Below are 25,520 nucleotides of genomic sequence, written 5' to 3' on the forward strand. Positions count from 1 at the left end.
AATATTTTATGGTTTTCTTAGTTTTCTATGATAGTAAACTTGTAAACTTGTCCGATTACATTCTGTCCCTGACAACTGTGTGAATTAAAATTGGTACATTTTCTACACAGTTCAGCTGATGTGAATGTAAACACTCAAATGAAAGCTTAAAGTCAGCACTTCATCACAATCATCATAGTTTTATTTCCAATGCAATCTGCTGGAACACAAAACAACAAAGAATTTGTCAATGTGCTTTACTGTCTGTGCTATATATTATAAAGCTTGATGTAGTGCAAGGGAAAAGGAGGAACAAATCTTCAAAATAAATAAAAAATAAAATGAATTAGTCAAATAAACTGAGTCCACAGGGCTCTCATATACCTCATAAATAACTTTTTCATGTTTTCCACTAGTTATAAGATTTTTCTTGTAGGTAATGTCAGCATATGTTGTGTATTTTCCATACAGCAAAGACCTATAAAGCCAAACCTGAACTATAAAGATTCCCCAGTAAAATATTCTGCAAAGTAGCTCACAGTTTACTGTATGTCTGTTGTGCAACAGGCAAAAAAATTTCCCCACATTGCTTCACAATAAATCTCATAAGATGAAAGGTTTTTCAGAAAATGACACATTTCTTGCTCACAATACACTCCATTCTTTATCTCCTTGTGATATCACCACATAGATCAAAGTCTTTAGTAAAGTGCGTCAGTATTTAAAGAGTGACGACTGTATTTTGCTGCAACTCATACTTTCACCTGCTTTTCAATCAGAAATGAGATCAGGGTGTATGTAAAGCTATTTGAGTGAATTTTATTTTATTCATTATAATTACTCATCAGTGTTGTCCCTCTGTATAGATACCAGTGCTTTCAATCAACATTTTGCAAGCTGCTTTTGATGCCTCGTAAAGTGGATCACTCAGGCCAGTGTGTGTAACATCAGTACATTTGTCTCAGTATAACAATTTACTATCACATCCCAATTTTCTGTGAAATATAGAAAATCCTTCACATGATTTATTGAACCATTCATGGTTTTCTCATTCCCTTGAATGAGAAAGTGTGTCCAAACTTTTGACTGGTACTGTAATTACTAAGCTTTTTCAATGCAGATTCACCATTTAACTTCAGAGACAATGAATTGATCTTATAGAGTCAAGTATTCATACTTAAACAGAGTGGTGGCTGAGCAAAAGCAAGCAGAGTTTAGAGAGAGAGACACACTGGTACACACATTTAAACAAAGCCAATAAAGCAGAAGTAAAAAAGAGATGAAACAACTCAGAACAAGGACACACAAGGGGCCCCAAAAGCCCAGGTTTACTAAATTGGGCCTACCTAATTTGATTAATCACACATTTGTTAGAAATGTTACAACTATGAAAGGTGGGAAAAAATGTGTAAAAATGCTCTAAGACAGTAATTGTTTTAGTTACATTATGCTTATTTGTAATCATAGGATCATAGGATTACTGTAAGGTTGCAATCAACAATAACTTTTTTTATCAGCAGGTCTGACGACTGTTCATTCAAATCACTTGGTTTGTCTGACCAACAGTCACAAACCCAAAGATGTTCAGTTTACTGCCATGGGAAAACTGGCAAAACTAGCAAATAGGCACATTTGAGAAGCTGCTACCTGTGATTTTTGGCATTAAAAAATTATAATATTTAATATTTGATAATTTTCTTTCTAATACTAATTAATGACCTAATCATTAAATCTCTAGAGTACCACCATGTATAGTGCAGGTCAATAAGGGCCCAACAACAAGCTTTTGTCCCATGGCCCCATAGGATATTATCCAACCATGTCAGTATGTTTTAAAGGTTCAATGAGTCTACCTGCCTAGCAAAACTGCAAGGGTTGGTTGCTGCAGCAAGTGTGCTGGCTGCATAAAAATCAAAACTAATAATCCCTGTTTAAAAGATTATGTGGGCTCATCTCTTCCTTTCAGTATTGGAAGGTTGGTTAAAAAAAGGAAATTCGTACCATGACAGTGACCTTCCTGACCCCATCCTCGTACTCAGCCTCCTCGTGCTCTCGAACACCTTGGGTCAGGTTGGTGTAGTTGGCCAACTTGCTGAGAAGAGATGAAACCATAGGATTACTGTCCATTTCTTCCTGTAGAGAGACACAGAAAAACACATGTATTATGAATAAAATAAGCTACGAAAACATGCACATTCTTTTTTTTATCAACACATTCATACACCTGAAATCTGTGGAACACAACCTCAGTCTTATGCTGATAAGTCTTATCAGCATAAGACTGAGGTTAAATAAATCATATAGCACAGATGGTCAACCACAATGTGTTTGCTTTTGATACACCAGCCTATTTGACTGCAGTATAGAAAGGACTTCTTTTTTAAGTATTACCTCAAACAGGGCCATGTTCTTGCCATCGTACTGTTCTCTGTCCTTGTCTGAGTTGATGAATGGACTGGACTCTCTCTGGCTTTCATCTCCTGGTGCAATACAAAGGAAAATACCCATAAGCTATGGTAAGATGCACAGTATAGATACAGAAACATGAACAGAATAAAAGCAGCAGTTTGCCATTCGTCTCCACTTCGACCAGACTGAAAGTTTGTAAGGGGTGCCAAGTTATTCACGGTGGCTGACAACACTGAATTTCCTTCACTTATCAACTGCTTTCTGGCACAATGACACTCACTGCTTGTCTTGTTGGTACACTGTCAGCAAGTCAGTGTCTGAACTGTATAGGTTAACCATAGATGGTTTCATGGGGAATGAAAACAACACAAACAAAGGTAGTAGGCTGTGTGATGAATCTTTCATGAAACAATCTATAAAGTGATTGTATACCGTAATTTTCAGACAGGTAAGTTAAGTTAGCGGTTAGAGAGGCGGTTTGTTGCTGTGATATTTGGTATCCAATTGACCGGCGGCAGATAACATTAACAAGCTAGTTGGAAATTCTCAGTTAAACATTTAAACAGATAGTTATTGTAGTCAATAAACCAAACCAAACACAATCTGGTCCTCCAGAACCAAAAGCTGGGAAGCAGCTCGTCCTGTGAAGCTAACATTAGGTGGGACAGCTACAGGTCATTATTCAGAAATCATTAGCTTTTGTCTTGTTTTGACTTGTAACTTATGTTACCAGTGTTACCAAAAGACACCTTGCTGTTATCAGTAAGTGCAATGCCACATTATTATTGTTTTATTCAATAAAAATGTAATGACATATTTTTAGTTGACAAATATCTTATTTTGAGGAAAAACTTCACCAGATAACCGGCCATTATCTAGTGTCCTTGCTGATTATATTTTTGACCTACTGCTGGATCGAACTACACTCATGGAGAACTGTACACTCAATCTGTAAAAAAAAATAATCGTAACAGAAAACAGAGATGGCCAGCATATTTCTGTTATTTCAGTTATTCTTTAACAGAATATTGAGCTAAAGGAATATTAGCAACATTATGTAAGCTAGTGCTAGTGTTGTAACATTAGTTTAATTTGCAAATTTGTTAAATTTATTACACTCTGGCAGACTTAAATTACCATCTTGTTAGCTATGAGGTCATTGTGAATAAATTAGACTAACTAATAATACTAAAATTCATATGGATGCTATGGAATGATACCATTGAACTCGCCTGATTTAGGGTGTATTTGTTTTAACCTGTGTAAAACTAGCATGATGTTTGGGACCAGTGAACCATCCAACATCTGGCCACAATCCATAATCTAAAACCACATTTTATGACACAGCAGATGTTTATTCCGGAACTTGATGATAAGAAGGTCCAGTACTGTTTATTGACATCTCCATCAATAAACAGTTATGGGTGAATTGTTTCAGTTTTTGGAAAACAAATTTAGGCTTTGCCCACAGTTTAGCCTCTTGCTAAAATCAGTTCTTGAGTCTTGAAAAGACAAAGCAGCATAGAGTAATGTTGAGATGTGACTTTTAAGCTGCTTCTCATTTTGGTTTCTCTTGCCCCTGGTTGTCATGCAGTGGTCTCAGACTATTAGGTTTGGTATATTATCACACTAGATCACACTGTTGTTGGCTCATCTTTATTGCCTTGAAGAACCCAAGGCCTAACAGTGGTTCAGAGATCACTGAAGAGCAGTTAATAAGAAGAACAGTGTACTGTGGATGCACATGACATGGTGAACATTGTAAGAAAATGTAGCATGCACTGATGAGCTGGGAAGATTATTCAAGGATGAATGCTGATTTTTCCTTCATTCATGCCCACAGTCGGTTAAAGCTCTGAGCCAGATCCTTTGCTGAGGGGAAATCTAAAACCCAGTGTGCAGAGGTTAGGGTCAGGGTTAGATCTGTAATCTATGTTAGTTTTGCTGCATTCTGCAGCCACTTTGTCTCCATCCTAAACTGTTGATCTTATTGTCTGGGCATGTTAATGACTCAAGGGAATGCATTAGACTGAACCCTGGAAACAGGGAAGTAGGACGACTGGTCTGCCCTCCTTTGCATAAGGAGTGGCCAAATATTTAGTTATACTATCTCAACAGACTATATCACAGATAGCTTGTGATGGACCATGACGTAAATATGTTTAATCTAACAGAACAAGATATTTCAGATCACAGTGTAAAGAACATGTCATTGTTTGCATGTTCAGAGAAAATCCCATTATCCCTCACACTTGTCACCCTGTAGGTCATCAGACAGTTTTACTGGTGACAGTTTTACTGGTGACAAGTACCCAGTAGTTATAAACAAGAAAGCAGCTCATCTGTACTTAACTGTGTCACATTGATCCATATTTCATAACTCATGCTGTATCGGAAATATTTAGAGGTGCCAGACAGCATGGACTACCTTTGAATGTCCACCTCAGTGATGTGACACCTGGAGGCAGGATATGGTGTGAAAACAACAGTAATGTGGTAATTATTGATACACACGCATACACACACACACACACACACACACACACACACACACACACACACACACACACACACACACACACACACGCACACACACTTTTTTGCATTTCTATCCTTGTGAGACACTTATTGACATAATGCATTCCCTAGCCTATTTCTAAAACTAAACCATAACCCTTACCCTAAACTGAACCTAAACCCAATTCTAACCGTAACTGTGAAACAGAAGGTCTGTTCCAAAGTGATGACTGACTAAAAAACCCTCACTTTCCAAAAATATCCTCACTGCCAAGGTCTACAACTCAAATTGGCACACACACATACAGTTGTGTTTCCATCACTTCATTACATTCACTTACATTCATTTCCTGGAGACAAACCCTAACCTTAAACTAACCCTTACCTTACCTTAACCTCCCCCTAAAATGTAATGATTTATGTTATGGTGACTTTTTTGTCCCCTATATGAAGTGTGACTCTGTGAATAGATTGATATCCACACAACATAACTAGTATATAGTACACACAGAGAGACTTACCAGAACATTGTCAGGTTAAGTTTTGCAGTCTGTAGGTCTAAGGACATTTGTTCAATATCAAGACATTGACCACATACAGTTGATACAATGTGACACACACGCACACATACACACATACACTTTGCAGACAAGTATAAATCTGATGGTTGGACTGTCTGTCTGTCTGTCTGACTGACTCCTCTCTTTCTTCTTTTTTCCAATAAACCCTGCATTCTACATATTTAGCAATATACACACACTTTAGGGCAGTGCCTTGTAATAATGTCATAGTATTGTTGAGCTGTCTGTTGGACTTTGGAATCAAGCGAATACGTAAATACTGTATGTACTGCTGTATGTGTGTGTGTGTGTGTGTGTGAGACATTCATTGAAGATTCATTCCCTAAAACTAACCCCAACCTTGGTGTTAGATCAACCAATTAGTTGATTGCACACAAAGCCTTGGTTATTGGATTTATTTATTAATCCATTAATTGGCAGACCTTAAAAATCTCTCTCTCTCTCTCTCTCTCTCTCACACACACACACACACACACACACACACACACACACACACACACACACATACATATACACATAAATAACAAATGACAAGATATGAGCTCCTTCCCATGCAATAATCATGTTAACCAGCAGAGGTCCATATTGCTGTATGGATGACAACAGTGTCCTGCAGACTCACAATGCTGTTTACCATGTACATCACAATATGTAATACAAAGGAGGAAAAAAAGGAATGTCTTATTATCCTGAACAAACCACTAAGTGATGCTGTTGAGCTATATATTCCCCAGAGAATTCAGCAGTTTTCATGCACTACCCAGTAAGGTAAGCAGTGTGAACAGTGGCCTACAGCATCATAAAATATCAGAACTGAAACCACCCATCCAATTAATCTGCTCATCTAATCTGTTTATTGAGATATTAACCTACATTACAGCATGAGTTTGGGTGGGGAGCACTTGTGTTTGAAATATTGACTGTATTTTTGGCTAGCTTGCTGTGCACTGGAGCATTAGCTTTTCCGTTTCCTTTACATTTTCCTTGATAATTTATTTTTATGTTGGTAATTTATTTTCACACAGTATATAATATGCTAAGGTTGCTGTATTTCATTTAAATTTACAGTAATCTTTATTTTGTATATATATTATATTGTCATTGTTAGATGATAATTTTTTGCACTAGAATATATTTTCTAAGAAAAAGTTTACCAGATCTCAACCACAATCCAGAAACCCTGTGTCCACTGCTTCCTTCTCTCTGCATGACACCCCCATCACACATCAGAAAGTGTAGAAAGGTGCCCACATGAAGTTATAAATCCAATTTAACAGCAATATCCTTGCAATCTACTGCACAACACAGAAAGACAGCTCCTTTCATGAGAACAGCTGAGTCATAAAGCTTAGTTCTTTTGTCTCTCTTGTCTGAAAGACCAGTTGGGTTAGTGAACATGATCAGTGAATTGAGGTCACCTTGCAGGAATTTTAGTGTATTGAGGTTAAAAAGTTCTTTACTGCTGCCATTTCGAGTTATCAGCATGAGTGGTGAAGTGCAAAAGGTATGCTGTGGAAAATAGTCAGCAGATTTGAGGAAGAATGTCTCTGTTGTATAATGGGTCTAGTAGAAATAATGGAAGCAACTCAAAGGTCATAGAGTTAATGTACATTGTGACCAACCCATAATCCTAACCATGCACAGCCTAACAACAGTACATACAATTCTGAGAGTCAAACCGGCTTGTTGAGTCACAATCCAACGAAACAAAAGTCACACGAGACTTAAATAAAAATGAACTTCCTTTACAATCACTGCAAGGGAGAGGTTTTAGAGCAGGATGGCATTTAGCCCAACCCTCCGGGCAAACACATGTGAAACAATACTACACATGATGATGAACATCCTTTTCCGCAGTCCAGTTTCCAGCAAAAATCACTAGAAGTGTTCAGTCTTAAATGCCAAGAGGAAAGGACATGACGTAGGAGTAAAACTAATGTCTCCTCACAAACAAAATCAAGACTTTTTGGTAGTTTGTCTCATTGATTACTTTGTCTGATATGATTATAAAGTCATCATAGCCCTGACAGGAGACCAGGAGTCTGAAAGGTGTGCATACTAACAGAGATAGGGGTGACTGTCATGACAAGGTGGCACTGGCAGTGCTCCTCGGGCATGACAATAGAGGTTTGATGAAACATTTAATATTCCATTTCACTCTCCGGCCACTGGATTTAAACAAAGAGTTAAGGTTTACACTTTTTGGTTTGACTTAATTAACAATTAATACAGATCTCTTCAAGACCTGCCAAACTTCCAAATGTGTTGTGTGCAGCCTTTATGGAATAATCATATAAGCAGATAGTGGGAAATATGAAACACAACACTGGTCAGAGGTTACTGCTTTGGAAAATGATGGTACTGACATGTTATTGTTTACTGTATACAGATGGCATCTTGGCTAATCAGCACTGTGTGTGCGTACGTGGGTGTGGCCACTTCTGTGTGCTGCATGTTCTGTAAAATCCGTCTTGAGAGTGAAAGACATAAATGGTAGAAATGACCTCTGTACTCCCACTAATGAAAGTTTTTTCTTTTAGTTTACAGATCTCTCAGTAAGGAGAGCTTATTTTGTTTTGGGGGGATATTTTCCCATCATCTGTTTTTTTTTTTTTTTAAAGGCACTCCACCAATTTTACAGAAAGTTCAAATTATTACAAACAGGAAGTGCAGAGTTGTCTGTCATCATATGATATGATGATATACCAAAAAAAAGCCTTTCCACTCATGAAAGCCTTTCCCTTAAAGGAAAGGAGCTGAACATTTGGGTGCTTAAGAAAGGCTTTTTTGTTGAAACCTTTTTAGGATTAATTTATCGCTTTAATTTCCAGGAGCTGCTGTGCAAAATCATAATTTAGCTAAACAGTGCCAGATAGTTACACTCTGAGATCCTAACCTTCCAGCTAAAATGAATTAAGCTTTGCCCAAGGGCAACTTTATTGAATTCCTCAATACTCTGATTCAGACTACATGTACAAACAGGTCATATAGTGTTTTGAGGAAATTTGGCTGAATGAATGGTTTCGTACTGGCTGTTACTTTTCTGAACATTGGACTTGATTGAACATTCTAACAACCCTCTGAACAACCTTATGTTCAAACTGAGATGAGTTTACAGATAACCTCAGGGAAGGCTGTTGCAACATAAAATGGACCATTGCTTCCTGCTAAACAGGAATTGTCTGGTTAACACATGTAGCTGTGGAGGTTTTTAGGAATTAATTGCTTTGTCTAGGGCAAAAGCATGTGGTCAACACACTGTGGAATTTAACAGGTGTAGCAACTTGGCCAGTGAACACACCACATTCTGTCATAATGTTACTCATTATCAGGGACCGTATTCACAATCATTTTGAGAATACTCTCTGAGAGCTCCTAACTTAGCCTAAAAATTTCATAGCTTAGGAGTGATTTAGAAAAATTCTCAGAGCAACTCTGAGCAAGGAAGGGAGGTGTCGTTGACCCCCTTCCTAGGTGTGACTCATTCTTTTAGAAGGTGTGATTGGTTGATCAAAAAAAAAAAAAAAAGAAAGAAAAATACACTCTTAGTGATAATGGGCATAGAATGAACAGTGAAATTGATAGACCTAATCATAGAATTTAGTCTCTATTAAAACATGGTGTAATTATAAATACTATTTTATGTAATGAACATCTCTGTTGAATAAATTGTAAGTCATACTTTAAAAGTAGCCTATGAAATGTTTTACAACACAGGCCTACTTGTGCAGTAGCCTATTCACATACTAATAGTTGTTATATTTATTTTCTTACATTTGTTTATCATGCTGGTCATTTTAGTACTCAATCTATTTGATACTAACGGAGGAAAAATGGTTCAGTTTTTATCAATTTCTGTGATTGCTGGACAGTCTATATAAGGTTGGGTGGGAGATGTCAGCGCATCTGTAATGAGATCGACCACAAACATTATCCCTGCACGATCTAGGAGCTCTCTTAAGGGCTAAGATGCTTTGTGGATAACTATTATCTTCATTAGGATCTAGTCTTAACTGTAAGGGGAAATTCTTAGAAAACATCATAATTCTAGGAATTTTCTTAGAATTTCGTCACTAGGAGCAACTCTTTGTACTAGCTTTATGAATACGGCCCCAGGTCAGATAATGCAACAGTGAGTCACAACAAATGCTTTGGGTATTCAGCACACAATCCTTCTAGGAAATCTGACCTGACTAAAATCTGATTGATGAACTGACTTGATCAAGATAAGATATATGATAGAAAAATCCATGTATTAGTTAAGTAGGTATGGTCATATGTATGTATATATTTGGCGGCAGGGCCTTGAGGGGAACACTATGATAGTTATATGGACATCATGGTCATCATGTGGAAGGGAGAGCTCTGTAAAGCTTTGTCAAGGTCTGTTAGAAGGAATCTGTAAACAACTAAAGGTGCCTCCCCAGGGCATCAAGGCCGTCAATATATACTAGTGACTTTCCTTTGTCTTGTCAGAATTCTCCACGGAGACTCTGCGGACTCTCCGTGTCAACAACATATGTTTGGTTTGAATTAAAGAGACACTTGACTTCAACCAACCTGTCTATTTGGTAATTTTTACCATATAACTATCATAGTGTTCCCCTCAAGGCCCTGCCGCCAAATATATACATACATATGACCATACCTACTTAACTAATACATGGATTTTTCTATCAATATACTTTATTGTAGTTTGAATTTTTGGGGGGCTGCATCACAGTGCATGTATCTCTGATATATAGACAGGTGACATATTAAAGGAAAAACCGGTACAGGTCTGAATGTTTGACCCCTACAGTGAGGGGATCTGGTGGCTATTTTATGCTTTGGGGGGCATTTTGCTGGCATGGTTTGGGTCCACTTGTCACCTTAGAAGGAAGGGTCACTGCAAATCAATACAAAGTTGTTCTGAGTGATCACCTTTATCCTATGATGAAACATTTCTATGCTGATGGGAGTGGTCTCTTCCAAGATGACAATGCCCCAATTCACAGGGCACGAGGGGTCACTGAATGGTTTGATGAGTATGAAAATGATGTGAATCATATGCTATGACCTTTGCAGTCACCAGATCTCAACCCAATTGAACACTTATGGGAGATTTTGGACTGACGTGTTAGACGGCGCTCTCCACCACCATCATCAAAACCAAATGAGGGAATATTTTTTAGAAGAATGATGTTCTTCCATTCATTGATTACAAGTCTCTGGAGGAATGAATTCATACTCATCAAACCATTCAGTGACCCCTCATGCCCTGTGAATTGGGGCATTGTCATCCTGGAAGCGACCACTCCCATCAGGACAGAAATGTTTCATCATAGGATAAAGGTGATCACTCAGAAAAACTTTGTATTGATTTGCAGTGACCCTTCCTACTAAGGGGCCAAATGGACCCAAACCATGCCAGCAAATTGCCCTCAACTGCATAAGAGCCACCAGATCCCCTTACTACTTGGCAATGTCCCTACAATCATTCATACATTAAAAACACTAGTCCAATTAAATCAATACAACCAATACAACTTATAAAACTAGTAAAACAATACTGCACTAGTATTGTACATTGTACCAGAACATTGCATGTTCAACATAAAAACAACAATTTAAGTATTTGTAGACGCTACTATAAGTGTTCTGTGACCATGCAATGTTCCACCAGCATTTAACTGCTGCTATTTAAAATCTTAATGGCTGATGGAACAAATGACTTTTTATGACAGTTCAGGCTGCATTTTGGAACTCTAAATCAGTGGCCAGAGGGCAAACACTCAAATATTCAGAGTGAAGAATGTGGGATAGATCATTTTTCTGTCCCTCTCTAAACTCCAACTTCTCATATATAAAGTGAATAGAATGGTTCCTCCCTACAACCTTTATAGCAGTCTGCACAAGACAAATAAGCTTAATTGTACCATACCATATGATGCAATGGTAATGCAGCTGAGACCTTAGCAGTGTATGAAGTGTAACTGACATTTTACTTGGTCCTGTCTACTTTGATTTTTTTTTACAGAAAATAACTTGCAGTCCTTTCCTAACATAATAAAGCCATATAAAACGGCACAGTAACAGAGTGAAACCTGACAAGATGTTGACTTGTGTTCAGTGACATTTTGGAAATTTTAATGCAAACATTTTCATCAGCCAGAACTGATTTTTGATCAGGTTAACTTTAATATAGAAGACCCAACCTCCACAATTTAACTTTTCATCTTTACAAACATGATGCCTCTTCCCATTGTGGGCTCAATACGTGTCATACTTGTTGTCTCTCTCATGAGCTACTGTAGACTACCTATCATTTCAACATTTCCTTGTTCATTTTTAATATTTCATCTAAAAACATGGCTTATGTCCAACATTACATGAAGACAAAAAAAATATTTAAGTACTGTTTTCTTCAGTTTTCTTAAATTTTGCTCAACACTGACATATGGCTGGTTTCTGACACTGATTACTGGCGACATAATGTGTCTGATATCAACAGATCTGATATCATTTGCTCACTTTGACAACATTTAGTTTTATTAGAGCTGCATTTTTGTGTGCTTTAATGTGTGCTCTTGTGTGTTCTAATTTAGTTCAGTTTTACATTATGGTTTTACCAGGTGGGATGTAATTAATTCTAAGTATCTCAGACCTTCACTGAACCCAGATAGACCATTATAATTCCACCCACACAAAATAATCTACTACCAAAACACTCAGCCTAAGCATATAAGACTCTTCTGCATAATCCACACACAAACAAAAAAGAATTTCAACTTTGTCAACTTAAGGCTGGTTTGTTTTCCAACCAGAACAACTTTTGACCCCTTGTGTTTCCACTCCCTTATAGTTTTATATTTCACACATGCTTATACCTTATTATACAACTGGACTAATAATGTCCCAATACTACACTGTAAAGTAGTTTATAGAAAACATGACATTGTTCCCACATTATGGTGGATTATGCTGCAAAATAGCTTGCAGATGCACTTCAAAGGCAAAACAAAACAAATAAATAAGTGGGTTTGTCAATGTCATAGCAATGTCATATTGCTAGTTTATATATATATATATATATCTATAGATAGATAGATAGATAGATGGATAGATATAGATATAGATATGCCATTAGTGTTTCAGTTATTTGGATCACACTGCCACAGAGAGAGCAAGTCAGCTATATCAAGTGAAAGCTAGCTGGTGAGATAGCCACCACTGGACTTAGCTACAGCTAAAATAAATGTACTTATTGATATTTCTCTAGCTAATATAATGTAAATGAAAAATATGGTTTTCCAGTTTGTTAATCCACATAACTAAATAAGGCAGTAACTAAATCAAAACATGACTGAGGAGAAAGCCTAACTAAACTCCTGCTAATGGTAACTAGCTTAGAAGACATAAGTGTGATTTGGTGAGGTTAAAATATCAATAATAGACAGACAGACACCCAGCAAAACAGAGATTTAATTCCTATCAACTATGAACTGTAAATAATAACAGTAAAGTTTATTTTCTTAAACACACCAGTTAAATTGGACTAGAAAGCTGAAATTGTGTCAATAGATACTGCATTTTCCCTGACATTTTGTAGAGATTATCCAAAGGCAGAGTGCAGTTACTCTATATTTGCTGCGCAGTTTGTATGCCAGCCTAAAAATTTGAAACCCTTTTTTCTAAATTGCACTGCTTCTGTAGTACTGCAATAGTTACAATAGACATAGAGCCCTGCGCTAAAGCCATATAGTGAAGAGCCCCAACCATCAATCAGAAATGCAAAGATGTAAGTAACAACACAGTCCCTGCTTCCTACCACACTAATCAAGCTGCCCTGCAAGTTCTAGCTAGTTGAATGGCGTCACTTAAAAACTGCGTGTGGGTGTTCATGTGTACCTTTGCCTGTCATAACATGTATCTGACTGTTTGTGTCAGCGTGCTTCCGTGTGTACAATTATACAATGTAGCATACAGTCTATCAAACTTACGCATAACCCTAACCTCTGCCCAGTGTATGCTGGGATAGGCTCCAGCTCTCACATGACCCCGAGCAGTAATAAACAGATACTGAAAATTGACCTCCTTTAGCATATGAGCATGCCTACAAGCCAAAACAGATATCTTGTTTTATGCCTATTCCTACCTGAATGAAGTCCTTCCAAGTTGTCCTCATCATCTTCCTCCCCAAAAATTTTGCCCAGACTGGCGGGTTTACTGTCTCCAGCTTCAGCTGCGCTGTTGCTGTCTCCTTCCGCATCCTCCACTGGTACTACGGTGAAGTTGGTGGGCATCTTGGTGCTTTACTTGCCCGGATGAGGTGTCCAGTGACAGGAACCAGGAGGACACTAGCTGTTGAACCTTCCCCCCCTCAAAGGAAAGTGAAAAAGTATCCAAAGGTGAAAGAAATAGAGCCCTAAGAGAGCCCCAATGAGGCAGTCAAAACTTCAGTTTGACCACAACTCACTTCAAATGTTTTTCTTTCTCTTTGCGGTGTGATCCAGTGTTCTTTAAACTCAGGGTGAAAGTGCTGCCTCCTGCACATGAGGCAGGCCAAAGTCCTCCAGTGTATATCTTCCCTCTCTCTCCCTGTTCCTTTCCCTCCCTTTTCTCCCCACTGCTCCAAGACTATTGCCCCATGTGACCCTCTGTTTACCATATGAACACAGTTGGGAGTCCATACATGGAGAGCCCTGCAGCTCCTCCCTCTACTCTGGCAGTTCCACTTCTCTCACTCACACCTTGTCTGTAATGCCAAAAGGTAAGGAAACAAACCACATTAACAACTCCAAAGTCTGTATTAAAATCCACCTTGAATGAAAAAGAAACAACTGACTCATATGTAAGGAATGAGATATAAATACAAAGTCTTTTCTGTTCTTTTGGCTTTGGTTTTGTTTCCTCCTCTCCCTTCGGGCTGGTAGTTTCCGTCTCTGGTTTCCTCCAGGTAAACAAAATGGGCGTTACCTTTCCCACAATGCATTATGGGTAAGGGTGAAAGGCTGATGTCTAGCATAGAAAAGCACTATACTCACATATGCACACACACATTGTGCCAGCAAAGGAAACACCTTGAAAGCCTTGGACACTTTCCTTTGAATTCTAAGTACCAGCATAGATTACAATAGCCACAGAGGAAAGGACTGAGCTTCGAATAACAATGGACACAAGTAAACATGAATTGTTTTCAGTTTGTGGGAATGATCATTTTGTCACTCTTATGCAAGGTTCTCTTAAACAGTTGGGACATTTATCTTGATGTGCTGCAAACTTCCTTTAGAAGGACATTCAGTAGGGCAAGTAATAAAAAGTGAGTACTGTAAACAGTAGGAATGCATATTTTTGCATGTAGCCATCAGTTTGGTGTCTTTATCAATCAGTATTTTCTCAGTATTTAATGATTTGGTATATTATAAAATAATACAAATAATGTTCAGAACTAAAACAAAGTCACTCCCAGACTGTGTACAAATGTTTTTTTTTTCAATACAGCAGTTCAAATATAATTTGAGAGATGTTTGTAAGTTTACTGTACAGAAAGCTAAAAAAAAGGGATTAAAAGAAAATGTTGGGGTTAAATTACGGAACAATACTAATATAAATTAAAAAATGTGTAACTTGCTTTTGGTTTTCAAAAAAAATGGTTTATAAAACTATTTTTGAGGGTTACAAGTGTGAATTATTTTTTTTACTATTACTTTTTATTTCTGGAGGGTAGCTTAAATTGATAAGAAAGTAGGATAATTATATATAAGCATTATGCTTCTGCCTGCGCCTTTTCAGTCACTACTTAATGCATAGACTGTTGACTTTGTCTACACTGTCTAGACTGTTTATACTAATCATTTATTAGATTGTATATTGTATAAACCATTTATACTTATTGCATTGTTTGTATGATGACTGAATAAATATACTACTACTACTACTACTACTGTGTTGTGAGTTGATCTGATTTTCTCATCACAATGCTCTGAACACAATATAGAATCTAAAATAAATAAATAAATAATAATAAAAAAGTAACTTTGCTTTTCTTCTGTAGGTGATTGTCCTTAGCCTAAAGCCATTATATCCTCTGTTTTAATAATAACATAATTGTTCTATTTATTCCACAGCTACAACTTCACTTCTGGTGTACACATTTTTCCTGAGGAAGGCGGCTTCATCAGTGAACATATAATTGTTGTTTTTTTTAAAGGTTTTGCTCTTTGCTCTCCTGACAGACAAACATCTTATCTAGCATAGCTTAGCTTTGTTTAGATTAGCATATTTTGCTTATTCTGCTTTAACTTATCTTGGTTTTCTTATCTTTGAGCAGGCATACAGTATATGGGTAGGAGCTTAGTAAAACACTAGCCAAGATTAGCTTGCTTTGTGTAATTTACCTTTGCTTATCTTAATTTATTGTATTGTAGCTTAGCTTAGTGTAGCTTAACCTTCCCCTACAGCATATTGAAAGCCCTCTCTTTTGTGGCTCAGACTTTTACTTTGGTGTTAAACTGGTGACTGCAACGCTCCAAATGAATAATGATTATCATGAGTAGCCTATCTGAAAGCAAACAAAGACATTAATTTAATGGGACATTACCAAGTAAATCATAATTTTTCATTTGAAGGGTATAAGACCATCATTGCAATTTTGCAGTTTGTCAGTGTGAACTTCAAGTCACATAGTACAAGTCACATTTCTGCATATTTACTGTGACTGATGCTGTTGTTCAGTCTTTTAATTCACGGTTCTCACCGAGGAGTGACTTTCTGTGTTTGAAGGTATATGTGCTGGACTGAGGATTATTTATTCATCTCTTGCATGTGTAAAATACAGGCTGCCCAGATGTTTGACCAGATGTTTGTCTTGATGACTGATTATTCGCCCTCAGGCCTTCACAGTCTTTCAAAACTGCTGAACCGTGTAATAGTTTAGTATGGAATATAGTGTGCCATGAAATGTAGACATTGATAAACATAACTGGCAATTGGAATGGGAGTGAAAGCAAACATTTCCCATGTTTAACCTGCAGACACCGTTTCTACAGCTGGCCCGATATCTGATCATCTCCCAGCCACAAAAGCAACACTGGGTACCACAAAAGAAAACTGCTATTTGCTCAGCTTTGTTTAGGAAGTGGTTTAAAATTTAGCTGTGCATATCATTTTTCCTTTACTTTTTCATCCCAGCTGCATTCTTAAAAGGCAAAAGCTGAGTCTACATTCAGTTTTCATTTTTTCTTACCTTTTTGACCTTCATTATTCAAATCCAGCTCCCTAGGGTTTTAAGAAATAATAAATCTTCTTTATTACATACTAATGACAAAAAGTGATAGGAGGAAAGAAGAAGGTTTATCCAGGTCATACCAGCAGAGGGTGCTGTAGGTTTGTGATGGCTAAAAATCAAATGACTAGTAGAAACTGAAAACATGTTAGGTCAATGAATAACTCACAGGGAAGTATATTTATAGTTTGTAAGCAACCAGTGGGAGGACGAATGCCAACAGGTTTTAGCACTGGTGCACAGCAGAAGGTAGTAATGAGCAGAGATAAACATTTCAGTGGTTTATGGTCTTGTAACAACAAGCAGCTACACTCTTGAACTGTCTCTGAGCAAGGCACTCATCTCTGACCTCACAGTGGAACAGGCAAGAGGAAAGACAAATTTTTCCTTTATGTGTATATAGTATCTTTGGAAGTGCATCACTACCGATAATAATCTAATATTGTCTAACTACTCTAGATTACGTCATTGTACTCCAACTTGGTCCAAAAATGTTGCACCCCTCTGTCAAAATCCTGTGTGTTTGTGTGAGTGTGTGCATGTGTGAATATGTCTGCATACATGTTTGCATGTGTTACGCAAAAATGGCAAACATTTCTTTGCTGGAATCAGCTTATCGTTGGTGTGATATCAGTTGGCCCATGACTGAACTACCACAGCTTCTCCTTCCTACACAAAACTGCCATTTTATACTCCTCAGGTGGCTTACGAGGGAATGTTGAAAAAAAGTGAAAGCGAGAGAGGTAGAGGTGAAATCAAATCCCTTTAGCAAACAGCAAAAAGGTCAGTGCTGACGCAGACCTGGGAACAGGCTGCCCTCCCTCAAGACTATATTCTTAAGTGGCTAGATTCTATTTGTAGCATTTCTACCTGTTTACAGACTCCCCCACTCCAAAACCAGGTAGCTGCGCAAATACTGGAGGGTTTGGACGACCTCTTGTGTCATCACATGGGGGATAAATTTCAACTGCCTGCACTGTACTGTCAGACCGCAAAACGCAATACCAGAGCAAAAGGACTCATGTTTATCAGGGCTGGGGTGCACTTTTTATTCAGGCAGTGGATTGGTTTCAGTATCCTAACTTCTGAAATCATTTGATATGAGAATGCAACTTCTAATTATTAATACTAATAGCTAATTCATTCTTTATAAAATCAAGATTGCTTTGCTTTGCTGATATTGCAGGTTGAGCATTACATAACTTACAAGCTATTAGAGCAAATAGTTCCATATTGAACCTTTTTAGGTTCTCTATCTTGGTTTATATACAGTATCAATGATAATAACTAAGTAATCTAAATCACTTTAAACACTAAAAGAGCAACAGAGTTTGGTAAACAACAGCAATGACACACATGCACACACAGATACAGGGAATAAATCATATTAAGACATTCATTATATGCAAATAAATAAACATTTCAGTTTAAGTAACAATTTTGATAAACAATTAATTGCTGAAGTAATTTTTCAAGCAAAAATGTCAAATATTAACTCACCACCGGGCAAATGGCTAGTGAATGTTCAAATTTTACCAGCCACTGAATAGATTACCATTGGTTTTTTTTTCTTAGCTGATGAGTGAAGCAAAACTACCAGCCACTGCATATTTTGCTGATGGCTGGTGGCTGGTGCTAATTTTGTGCCCTGTCCTAAAGTCAGCAATAAAATATTAAGCATGTGTGTAATTTTATTATGTAATTGTGAAATGTTTGAGAAACTGGGATTTGTAATGAAATCTTATAACAGGCCACCTCATTTACACAGTAGCCTACAGGAACTTTGTCTTCAGTAGCAACAAGGACTGGCAGCTCTTGTAAGCTACAAGGACTGATACAAAGAAAAGGCACATTTATTAACTTAAAAGTTAGTTTTGTCAAGCTCTCACTAATAACTCATTAGTAAGTAATAAGGAACAACTCACATAGCATCCAGCTTCACTGACTTACAAGTATAGCTAATGTTAGCTATGTAGCATTAACGTTAGCTAATAAGTAAATCTCTTGAAATAATATCTCCTTAATAAAAACTGAGAGAAAGCTTGTGGAGCCATTTCTGTTACTTACCATATATGCAGCTTGGTGAACCACCAAGGTTATTTCAATTACATTAACTTTACAGGAAGCCTCAAATTTTCAGTTGAGGATGAATGTTTAGCTTTTATGTTTTTTGTTGTAGAAGTTTAGCTAACAGTTAGCCTTACTAGCCTTATTTAACTGATATCCAACCCTTACTGACATGTTAGAACTTAATTTGATTCATGCACGTTTTCTGCTAATGCTACAGGAACAGCCGGTTCAAGAACAAGAAAAATGTCTAAATTAAATAGAGTGCTATCAGCCAGCAAGTTAAAGAAAAACCCTTAAACATTAAAGGTTCTATATTCAATCAAATCTAATATTGAACCCTCCTGTTGCAAAAGATTCTGTGATTTGGGGGATAGAACCTCCTTGATGATTTTTATGAGAGCATTTTTTCGATTGTAGTATTTGTGAACAGTGCTTTAAAGATACTAGTGTAGGCAAATATAAGCCTCATATCAAATTATTTTTGAATTTGAGCTTTTCATTAAATAATTAACTGGGTATTTCGGTCAAGTGATATTGTGTATAGAAGCAGTGAAGATCATATACAGTGCCTACCTTGTCCCCATCTCTCGTCTTTTTTAGGGACATGCCCACTCTACATGCAGTAATAACCAGAACACCCAGGAGTATTTTTATTTATTTCATCTCCCACTTTCTCAAACTTTCTCTTCCTTTCACACACACATACTCACCCTCACAAAAACTGAATCTTCTTTCGTCATAGTGAAAAAAAAAACAAAAACAACACATTCATGAATTTTATATATATTAAGATGAAAATAGTCTCGTCGTCGTTGTGTGTACTCAGCCTACTGTAAGCGACAGGAGGGCACCAGGCGAGCGTGGCCAGGAGTTAGACAACTATTTTTGGTATAAGCGGAAAATTTTGATGGGGATTCTACGATGTGTGTGTATGTGTGGTGGGGGGGAGGGGTAAGAAGAAAGTCAGTGAATCTTATAGGACTGTGGGAAACAGCGACCCTCTGCCACACTCTGCTGGCACTGGAGGTCTGCATGTGGGTTACCAACAAAACAGGAGGGGAGGGAGAGATGCCAAGCCCATAATTTGAATTTGGGATCAGTATGTGTGTGAGTGTATTTGGCATGTGGGAGGTGTGGAGTTCTGGCAAAGCCAAAATACGCTACATGAGGCACCATTCTCAAAACACATTCAAGTTGCACTAAATACATTTTCAATTAAACATGTAAAGGTGAGATTAGGTCACTTTTCCTACAGATTTTACTTCTCTAAGAATATTCTGAGTGGAAGCATACTGAAATAAGAAAAACCACTCTTCCAATATCAAATATTGTCCCTTGAAAAGTGTGGAATAAATGGATGCAGGAGAAAAAACGGGGGCTGCTGGCAAAGGGAATGAAGGATGGATGCAGAGGAAGTTTGTTGGTGGAAAATGAGAAATGACGAGAGTACGGAATAGACTAAAAACATGAGTGAACATTTGGGAGTGAGATTCGGGAGTTAAAACTTTTCACACCTCAATCTGTCAAAGGCTTATTCCTTCTATAATCAGCCCGCTCAAACCTGTCAGATGGGTTGTAGTAAGTGTCATTTGTGCAGAAGGGTAGTGTATGGGCAAACAAGAGGCAAGGGAGTTGTGGTTTAAGCGAGACAAGAAAGACGGGGAGACTGTGCCAGTCGGTAGGCAGGGTTTAAGATGTCCTGCTTACAACTGTGAGCAGAATATCTACTCTAACCAAAGTGTGTGTTAGGGGAGTTTAGAAAAACCTGAGTGAGATAGCTGTCTCAGATATATTTCTGTCACCTGTCATCACCCACTCACTCTCTGGCAGAGGGGGCAAAGGATTGGCAGTAACCCTGTTCCCTACTGGTACAACCTGTAGGTGCAAAAATGAAAACAGGGTGTTTTGGATACTAATTTAAAGACCTTCTTCAGGCATGTTTTAAAAGACCAGTGTGTAGGATTTAGTGGCATCTAGCAATTATTTATACTAACCAACTGAATAGACCTCCCCCTCCCCTTCCAAGTGTGTAGGAGAACCTACGGTGGCTGCGAAACTTGCGAAAAATGCGAACGGCTCTCTCTTGAGCCAGTGTTTGGAAACATGGCGGTGCAACATGGTGGGCTCACTCTCTATGTAGATATGAAGGTAATGATTCTAAGGTAATGAAAACACAACAATTCTTATTTTCAGGGGGTAATACCCTAATGAAAACATACTTATGAATATTATATTCCAATTCTGCTAAGTCCGTTCCATTAGATGCCACTAAATTCTACACAGATGACCTTTAAAACACATAAAAGTACTGCTTTGAAAGATAATTTGTGATATTTGTTTTCCAACAAAAAAGTTGTTCCTTCTTCCTCATTTTAAAATCCAGAACCTGAAAACCTATACTAACTGATCTAGTCTGGCGTGTGAATTGCAGACTGAAACTACTTACTGTATAAAAAATAAACTGAATGAGTAATGACTAGCAACATTATATTAGGTCAAAAGGACCTTGGATTAACCAAATATGATTTTATGACTTTGAGGAGCTTCCAGATCTGCGTTGTGTCATGAGAAAGTGGATTGAAACAGTGCACAGTTATAAATACGCCTCAACCGACAGAAAACCCAGCAATGGGAGATAATTATCATGTTTCGCCACCAAAACACAGCTGCTAACTATGTTAAAATAATAACACCGTCTAAATCTATGAGTGGTGGAGGGCTGAGAGGAGGAAGTCCAACCACACACTCAAACGCTAACACACACACACATTACTTGTCATCCTGTCCGCAGTGATTGTTAGCCCACATGCACGGTGTGTGTCCGCCCAGGAGTTAACCGCCTGAGGAGCCGGCTATAAAGCACGAGAGTGATTGCACGAGTCATATTTAGAAAGTGCCTCACTTCTACACATGCCGGACACATGCAGAGCTACACATTCATCCACGGAGGTGTATTCACACACGCACACCGGTGTGTTTCAGACATGGCCAGCTGTGTCCAAATTTCAAACATATCTCAGAAACCCTCATAATTGCTACGTCCATTTGACGTTTCTGTATTTTACTGACCAACACACACAATCAAAAAGGTTTTATCGCTAAAACTGGCAACACAGGAGTGTGTTGTTAGACTTACACAAATACCAGCCAGGACTATTTATTCATTTGCTATGAAAAGACTCATACTTTCCCTTACAGTTAAATGTTGTGGATTAAGTGTTCCAGGCCTGTAACTAGCATTATTTAAAGTATCATGAGATGACAGTTATGACTATAGGTGCAAAATATAGAACCAAAGTAGGGTGACTCAGTTTAGTTTGGTTTGAGAGTGAACATTTTGAAAGCTTTGGCCCTGGTGCTGATTTACTGAAGCATTCAATGTATGCAGTGGCTTGCTGAGAAGTGTGGCTCAAGATCTCCGTGGGGGCCCTTTCACAGATGCCAGGTTATACTCTGCTAAGTTCAACACATCAAGGTCAAGGGGCTAAGTTTCCTTTTATTGTCAGGGGGGCCAGAATTCCTGGCAGCGCACCTGGCCCCCTTCAAATACTGCAACTCACAGTATCACAGAGAAACACCTTGGAGGTACTGTGCATTGTCTGACTCTGCTTTACAGTGTGTGCGCTGTAGAAGATACAAATACTATTAAAATACTATCTTCAAATAATATCTTCTTTATCATCATTCAGTGAAAATGTATTATTAGTAAGGCTGCAATATCAATGTTTTCAGCAACAAGGATTCTGCCATCTGTGTTAATCTAAATATTAAAGGGTCAGTTCACACAAACTACATTCACATGTGTTGGTACTGTATCTAGCCATGAAGATAGATTTGGTTTGGTTGAGATTACTCTGAGATTTCTTCTTCACTAAGTAAATGGTACTCACAGCAGTGAGACATTACATTTAAGAAAATTCAACAGCAATGTGTTTTTCCAGAAATAATGTCATGGATGGTCTTAATCCACAGAAGCTACTTTCTACTGAACAGTGAATAATCCAGAGTAACCAGAATTTCTTAAATGGTATATTTCACACAAAAGCTGTGAGCACAACAAAAGAAGTTCCATATATTTCCATTTTAATGAGGTGTGAGCGGAAACCTCAGAGGTGAACCCAGGAAAATAAATAATAAAAGTGACCTCTCTGTCTCTCTCTCCCTCCTTCTTTCTCAACCCAACCGGTCAAGGCAGATGGCTGCCCACCTAGAGCCCAGTTCTGTTTAAGGTTTCTTCCCATTAAAGGGGAGTTCTTCCTTGCCGCTGTCGCCAAGTGCTTGCTCATGGGGGAATGTTGGGTGTCCGTAAATTAAAGAGTACAGTCTAGACCTGCTCTATGTGAAAAGTGGCCTGAGATAACTTCTGTTGTGATTTGGTGTTATATAAATAAAATTTACTTGACTTGACTTGACTTGACCTGCACAGTTAGACTCCACTAAGTAAATGAGAAAATATGTTTTTCTGTAATGTGGTTCAGCCACCCTTTAATGTGTTGTTGTATCTGGCATACATATCTTTGTGAAAATTTGGGACTACAGCTGTGTTCAAAATAACTCTCTATTTATATAGTGCACTATATTTACTGTCCACCCAAATTCTGAAACATGCACACTATAGTGCCCTCAAAAATCCCCACTTCCTGCTAATAACCTGTAAGCAATGATGCAAAATGATGATGATTTTCATTCTGATAGATGAGTAAAATCTATCAGAACTAAAAACCAACATTATCTCTAGTGGAAATTTAAAAGAATATTTTGGCATTTTGGGAACTATGCCTTCTTGCAGAGAGTTAAATGAGAAGATTAATACCACTCTTTGGCAAGAAAAGGAATACGTATATTTACCAAAATGTTGAACTAGTCCTTTAAAATCCAGATTCCTGAAAACCACTGTAAAATATTTGCTTGATTGACAGTCTGGTTGACTGACTGAGAAACCTGCTTCTCTGCTGTAATGGGCTGCTTGGCTCTGTGAGTCTCTATTTGTCTGACCAACCTAGCAGCCTGTCTGACAGATGGAGTTATGACTCACAAACTGTAATCTTTGCTGATGGACTCCTGCCTGCCCGCTCTAAATGCCCGGATAAGCTCCTATTTGACTGGCATGATGGCTGACTGACTGTTTTCTGACTGACAGGCTGGCTAACTGACCAGAGCAGTTCACAGATGTTTTGTGCCAATGGCTGCCTCTACAACATGGTCCTGTGAATTTTGACAACACTGCAATGTTTGCATTTTTTCTCCGGGAGACCTGGCCCAGACCCAGTTAGTATATTTAATCTTGGTTCATAGTTTCTTTATGTGATATACATTTGGGAAAGAGGTCATGTCCAGACCCATATTACTTATCTTACCTTAACTGGCCAGTTTAGTGTATATTGACTAATATTAATTTTTTAATTGATATTTTAATGTCTAAAAGTTATTTGAGGCTGTGAAAAACAAAATTCTTGGTGAAATGTTTCTACCAAATTTCAGTATCAGCCTCCAAAATTCCTTTTCAGAATCAGTTGAACTCAGTACCTCATTTAAAAGTAAGTAAGTGCAGTGTTTTTATGTGACTACTTTATCTGTCTCCACGTACGTGTGTGGCTCTTCATGTGTGTTAAGGAGTGACTGACGGGGACTTTTCAACTGGAGTCTGACCACATCTGTGCCAGTGCAGAGGAAGGAACGGAAATGCATCCCAGGAAGTTGAGAGATTGAGATCAAGAAAACACAAAGTTAGTCTTTGTCTGTCTGGCTGCTGGCACAGCAAGTAGGCCAAAGCACTTCAACATCAGTGAACTCTCTGCACTGACATCGAACTTTGTTCACTGTAAAAATATGAGAGGTGTTATAAAACATATGAAAATTAAATTTAAGTATTGTGGTGATTGATATAGTACGAGGTGAAAAATGAAACATGACACCTTTAACACAGTGTGCAGATAAGGCTGGTGGTGGTGTTTTATAATGGCTTATTTTCCCAATGAACTTTGGAACTATGACGTTTCTTAAGATGTTTTATTCCTTGAATGCAAAATGTCGTACATCTTGAATCCAAAGTCAGCACTCATGAACTGAGAGGTATTATTTTAGGCAGTTTCTACGGCAGAAATCTTAAATTAGACTGACGGAACATGAATAGTTTATGTGTTTAGTTGAGTTGGTAAACTGTAATGACATCAACTGTTTTGACTGAACTGGCAAGTTTTCTGCTCTTTACTTGAAACATGCAAAGCTAAGTGGTAGATAAGATCTCCTCCCTGGAACCTGAAACAAGCAGCTTTCTCTTCCTCTGTGTTCCCCTCGGTTCCTGGAAACACCCACAGCTTTCTAGAAAGAGATTTCATTTGAAAGTTTGATCCACAGCTGAATTTGAGAAGTTGTTGAAATGTTAATGCCCAGATTCCTCAGGCTATCTGGACACTGTAGGGACTGATATTAAAATAAGTGTGGCCACTCAACCATATGTCTGCAAAAACTGAAAACAAGTGTAATGTAATACAATGTAAACTACGGAGCAGAGACAAGCCTGTACCTTGGGGTCAGCAAGATTTCAGAACTGTTGTTGCTGCATCATTTAGGAACTGTATTTTCTGAGACTTTCCAATATAGCTTATTGATTTATTGATAAAATGACCAATGACACAAAAAAGTAACTAAACATTTGAATCTTTCTTTCCAAGTCTTTTAATTGTAATTCTGCCATG

At 37.9% G+C, this 25,520-nt stretch overlaps 1 protein-coding gene across 2 annotated transcripts in view; it reads right to left on the reverse strand.

Annotated features, from left to right (window-relative positions):
- Nucleotides 1-14,943, reverse strand: part of LOC137193670 (solute carrier family 12 member 7-like) — a 37,149-nt gene extending 22,206 nt beyond the window's left edge. Inside the window, exons 1-3 of one of the 2 annotated variants that reach the window (XM_067604973.1) lie at nucleotides 13,624-14,943; nucleotides 2,371-2,459; nucleotides 1,981-2,112 (exon numbers count right to left, since the gene is read on the reverse strand). In XM_067604973.1, coding sequence (XP_067461074.1) covers nucleotides 1,981-2,112; nucleotides 2,371-2,459; nucleotides 13,624-13,771 — 369 coding nt within the window. In that variant the 5' untranslated portion in view covers nucleotides 13,772-14,943. The remainder of the gene's footprint in view (nucleotides 1-1,980; nucleotides 2,113-2,370; nucleotides 2,460-13,623) is intronic. The other variant, XM_067604974.1, reaches the window with a different exon arrangement.
- Between the last annotated feature and the right edge of the window lie 10,577 nt (nucleotides 14,944-25,520).

The sequence above is a fragment of the Thunnus thynnus genome, chromosome 12 (genome assembly GCF_963924715.1).
Source record: "Thunnus thynnus chromosome 12, fThuThy2.1, whole genome shotgun sequence".
NCBI classification, from domain to species: domain Eukaryota; kingdom Metazoa; phylum Chordata; class Actinopteri; order Scombriformes; family Scombridae; genus Thunnus; species Thunnus thynnus.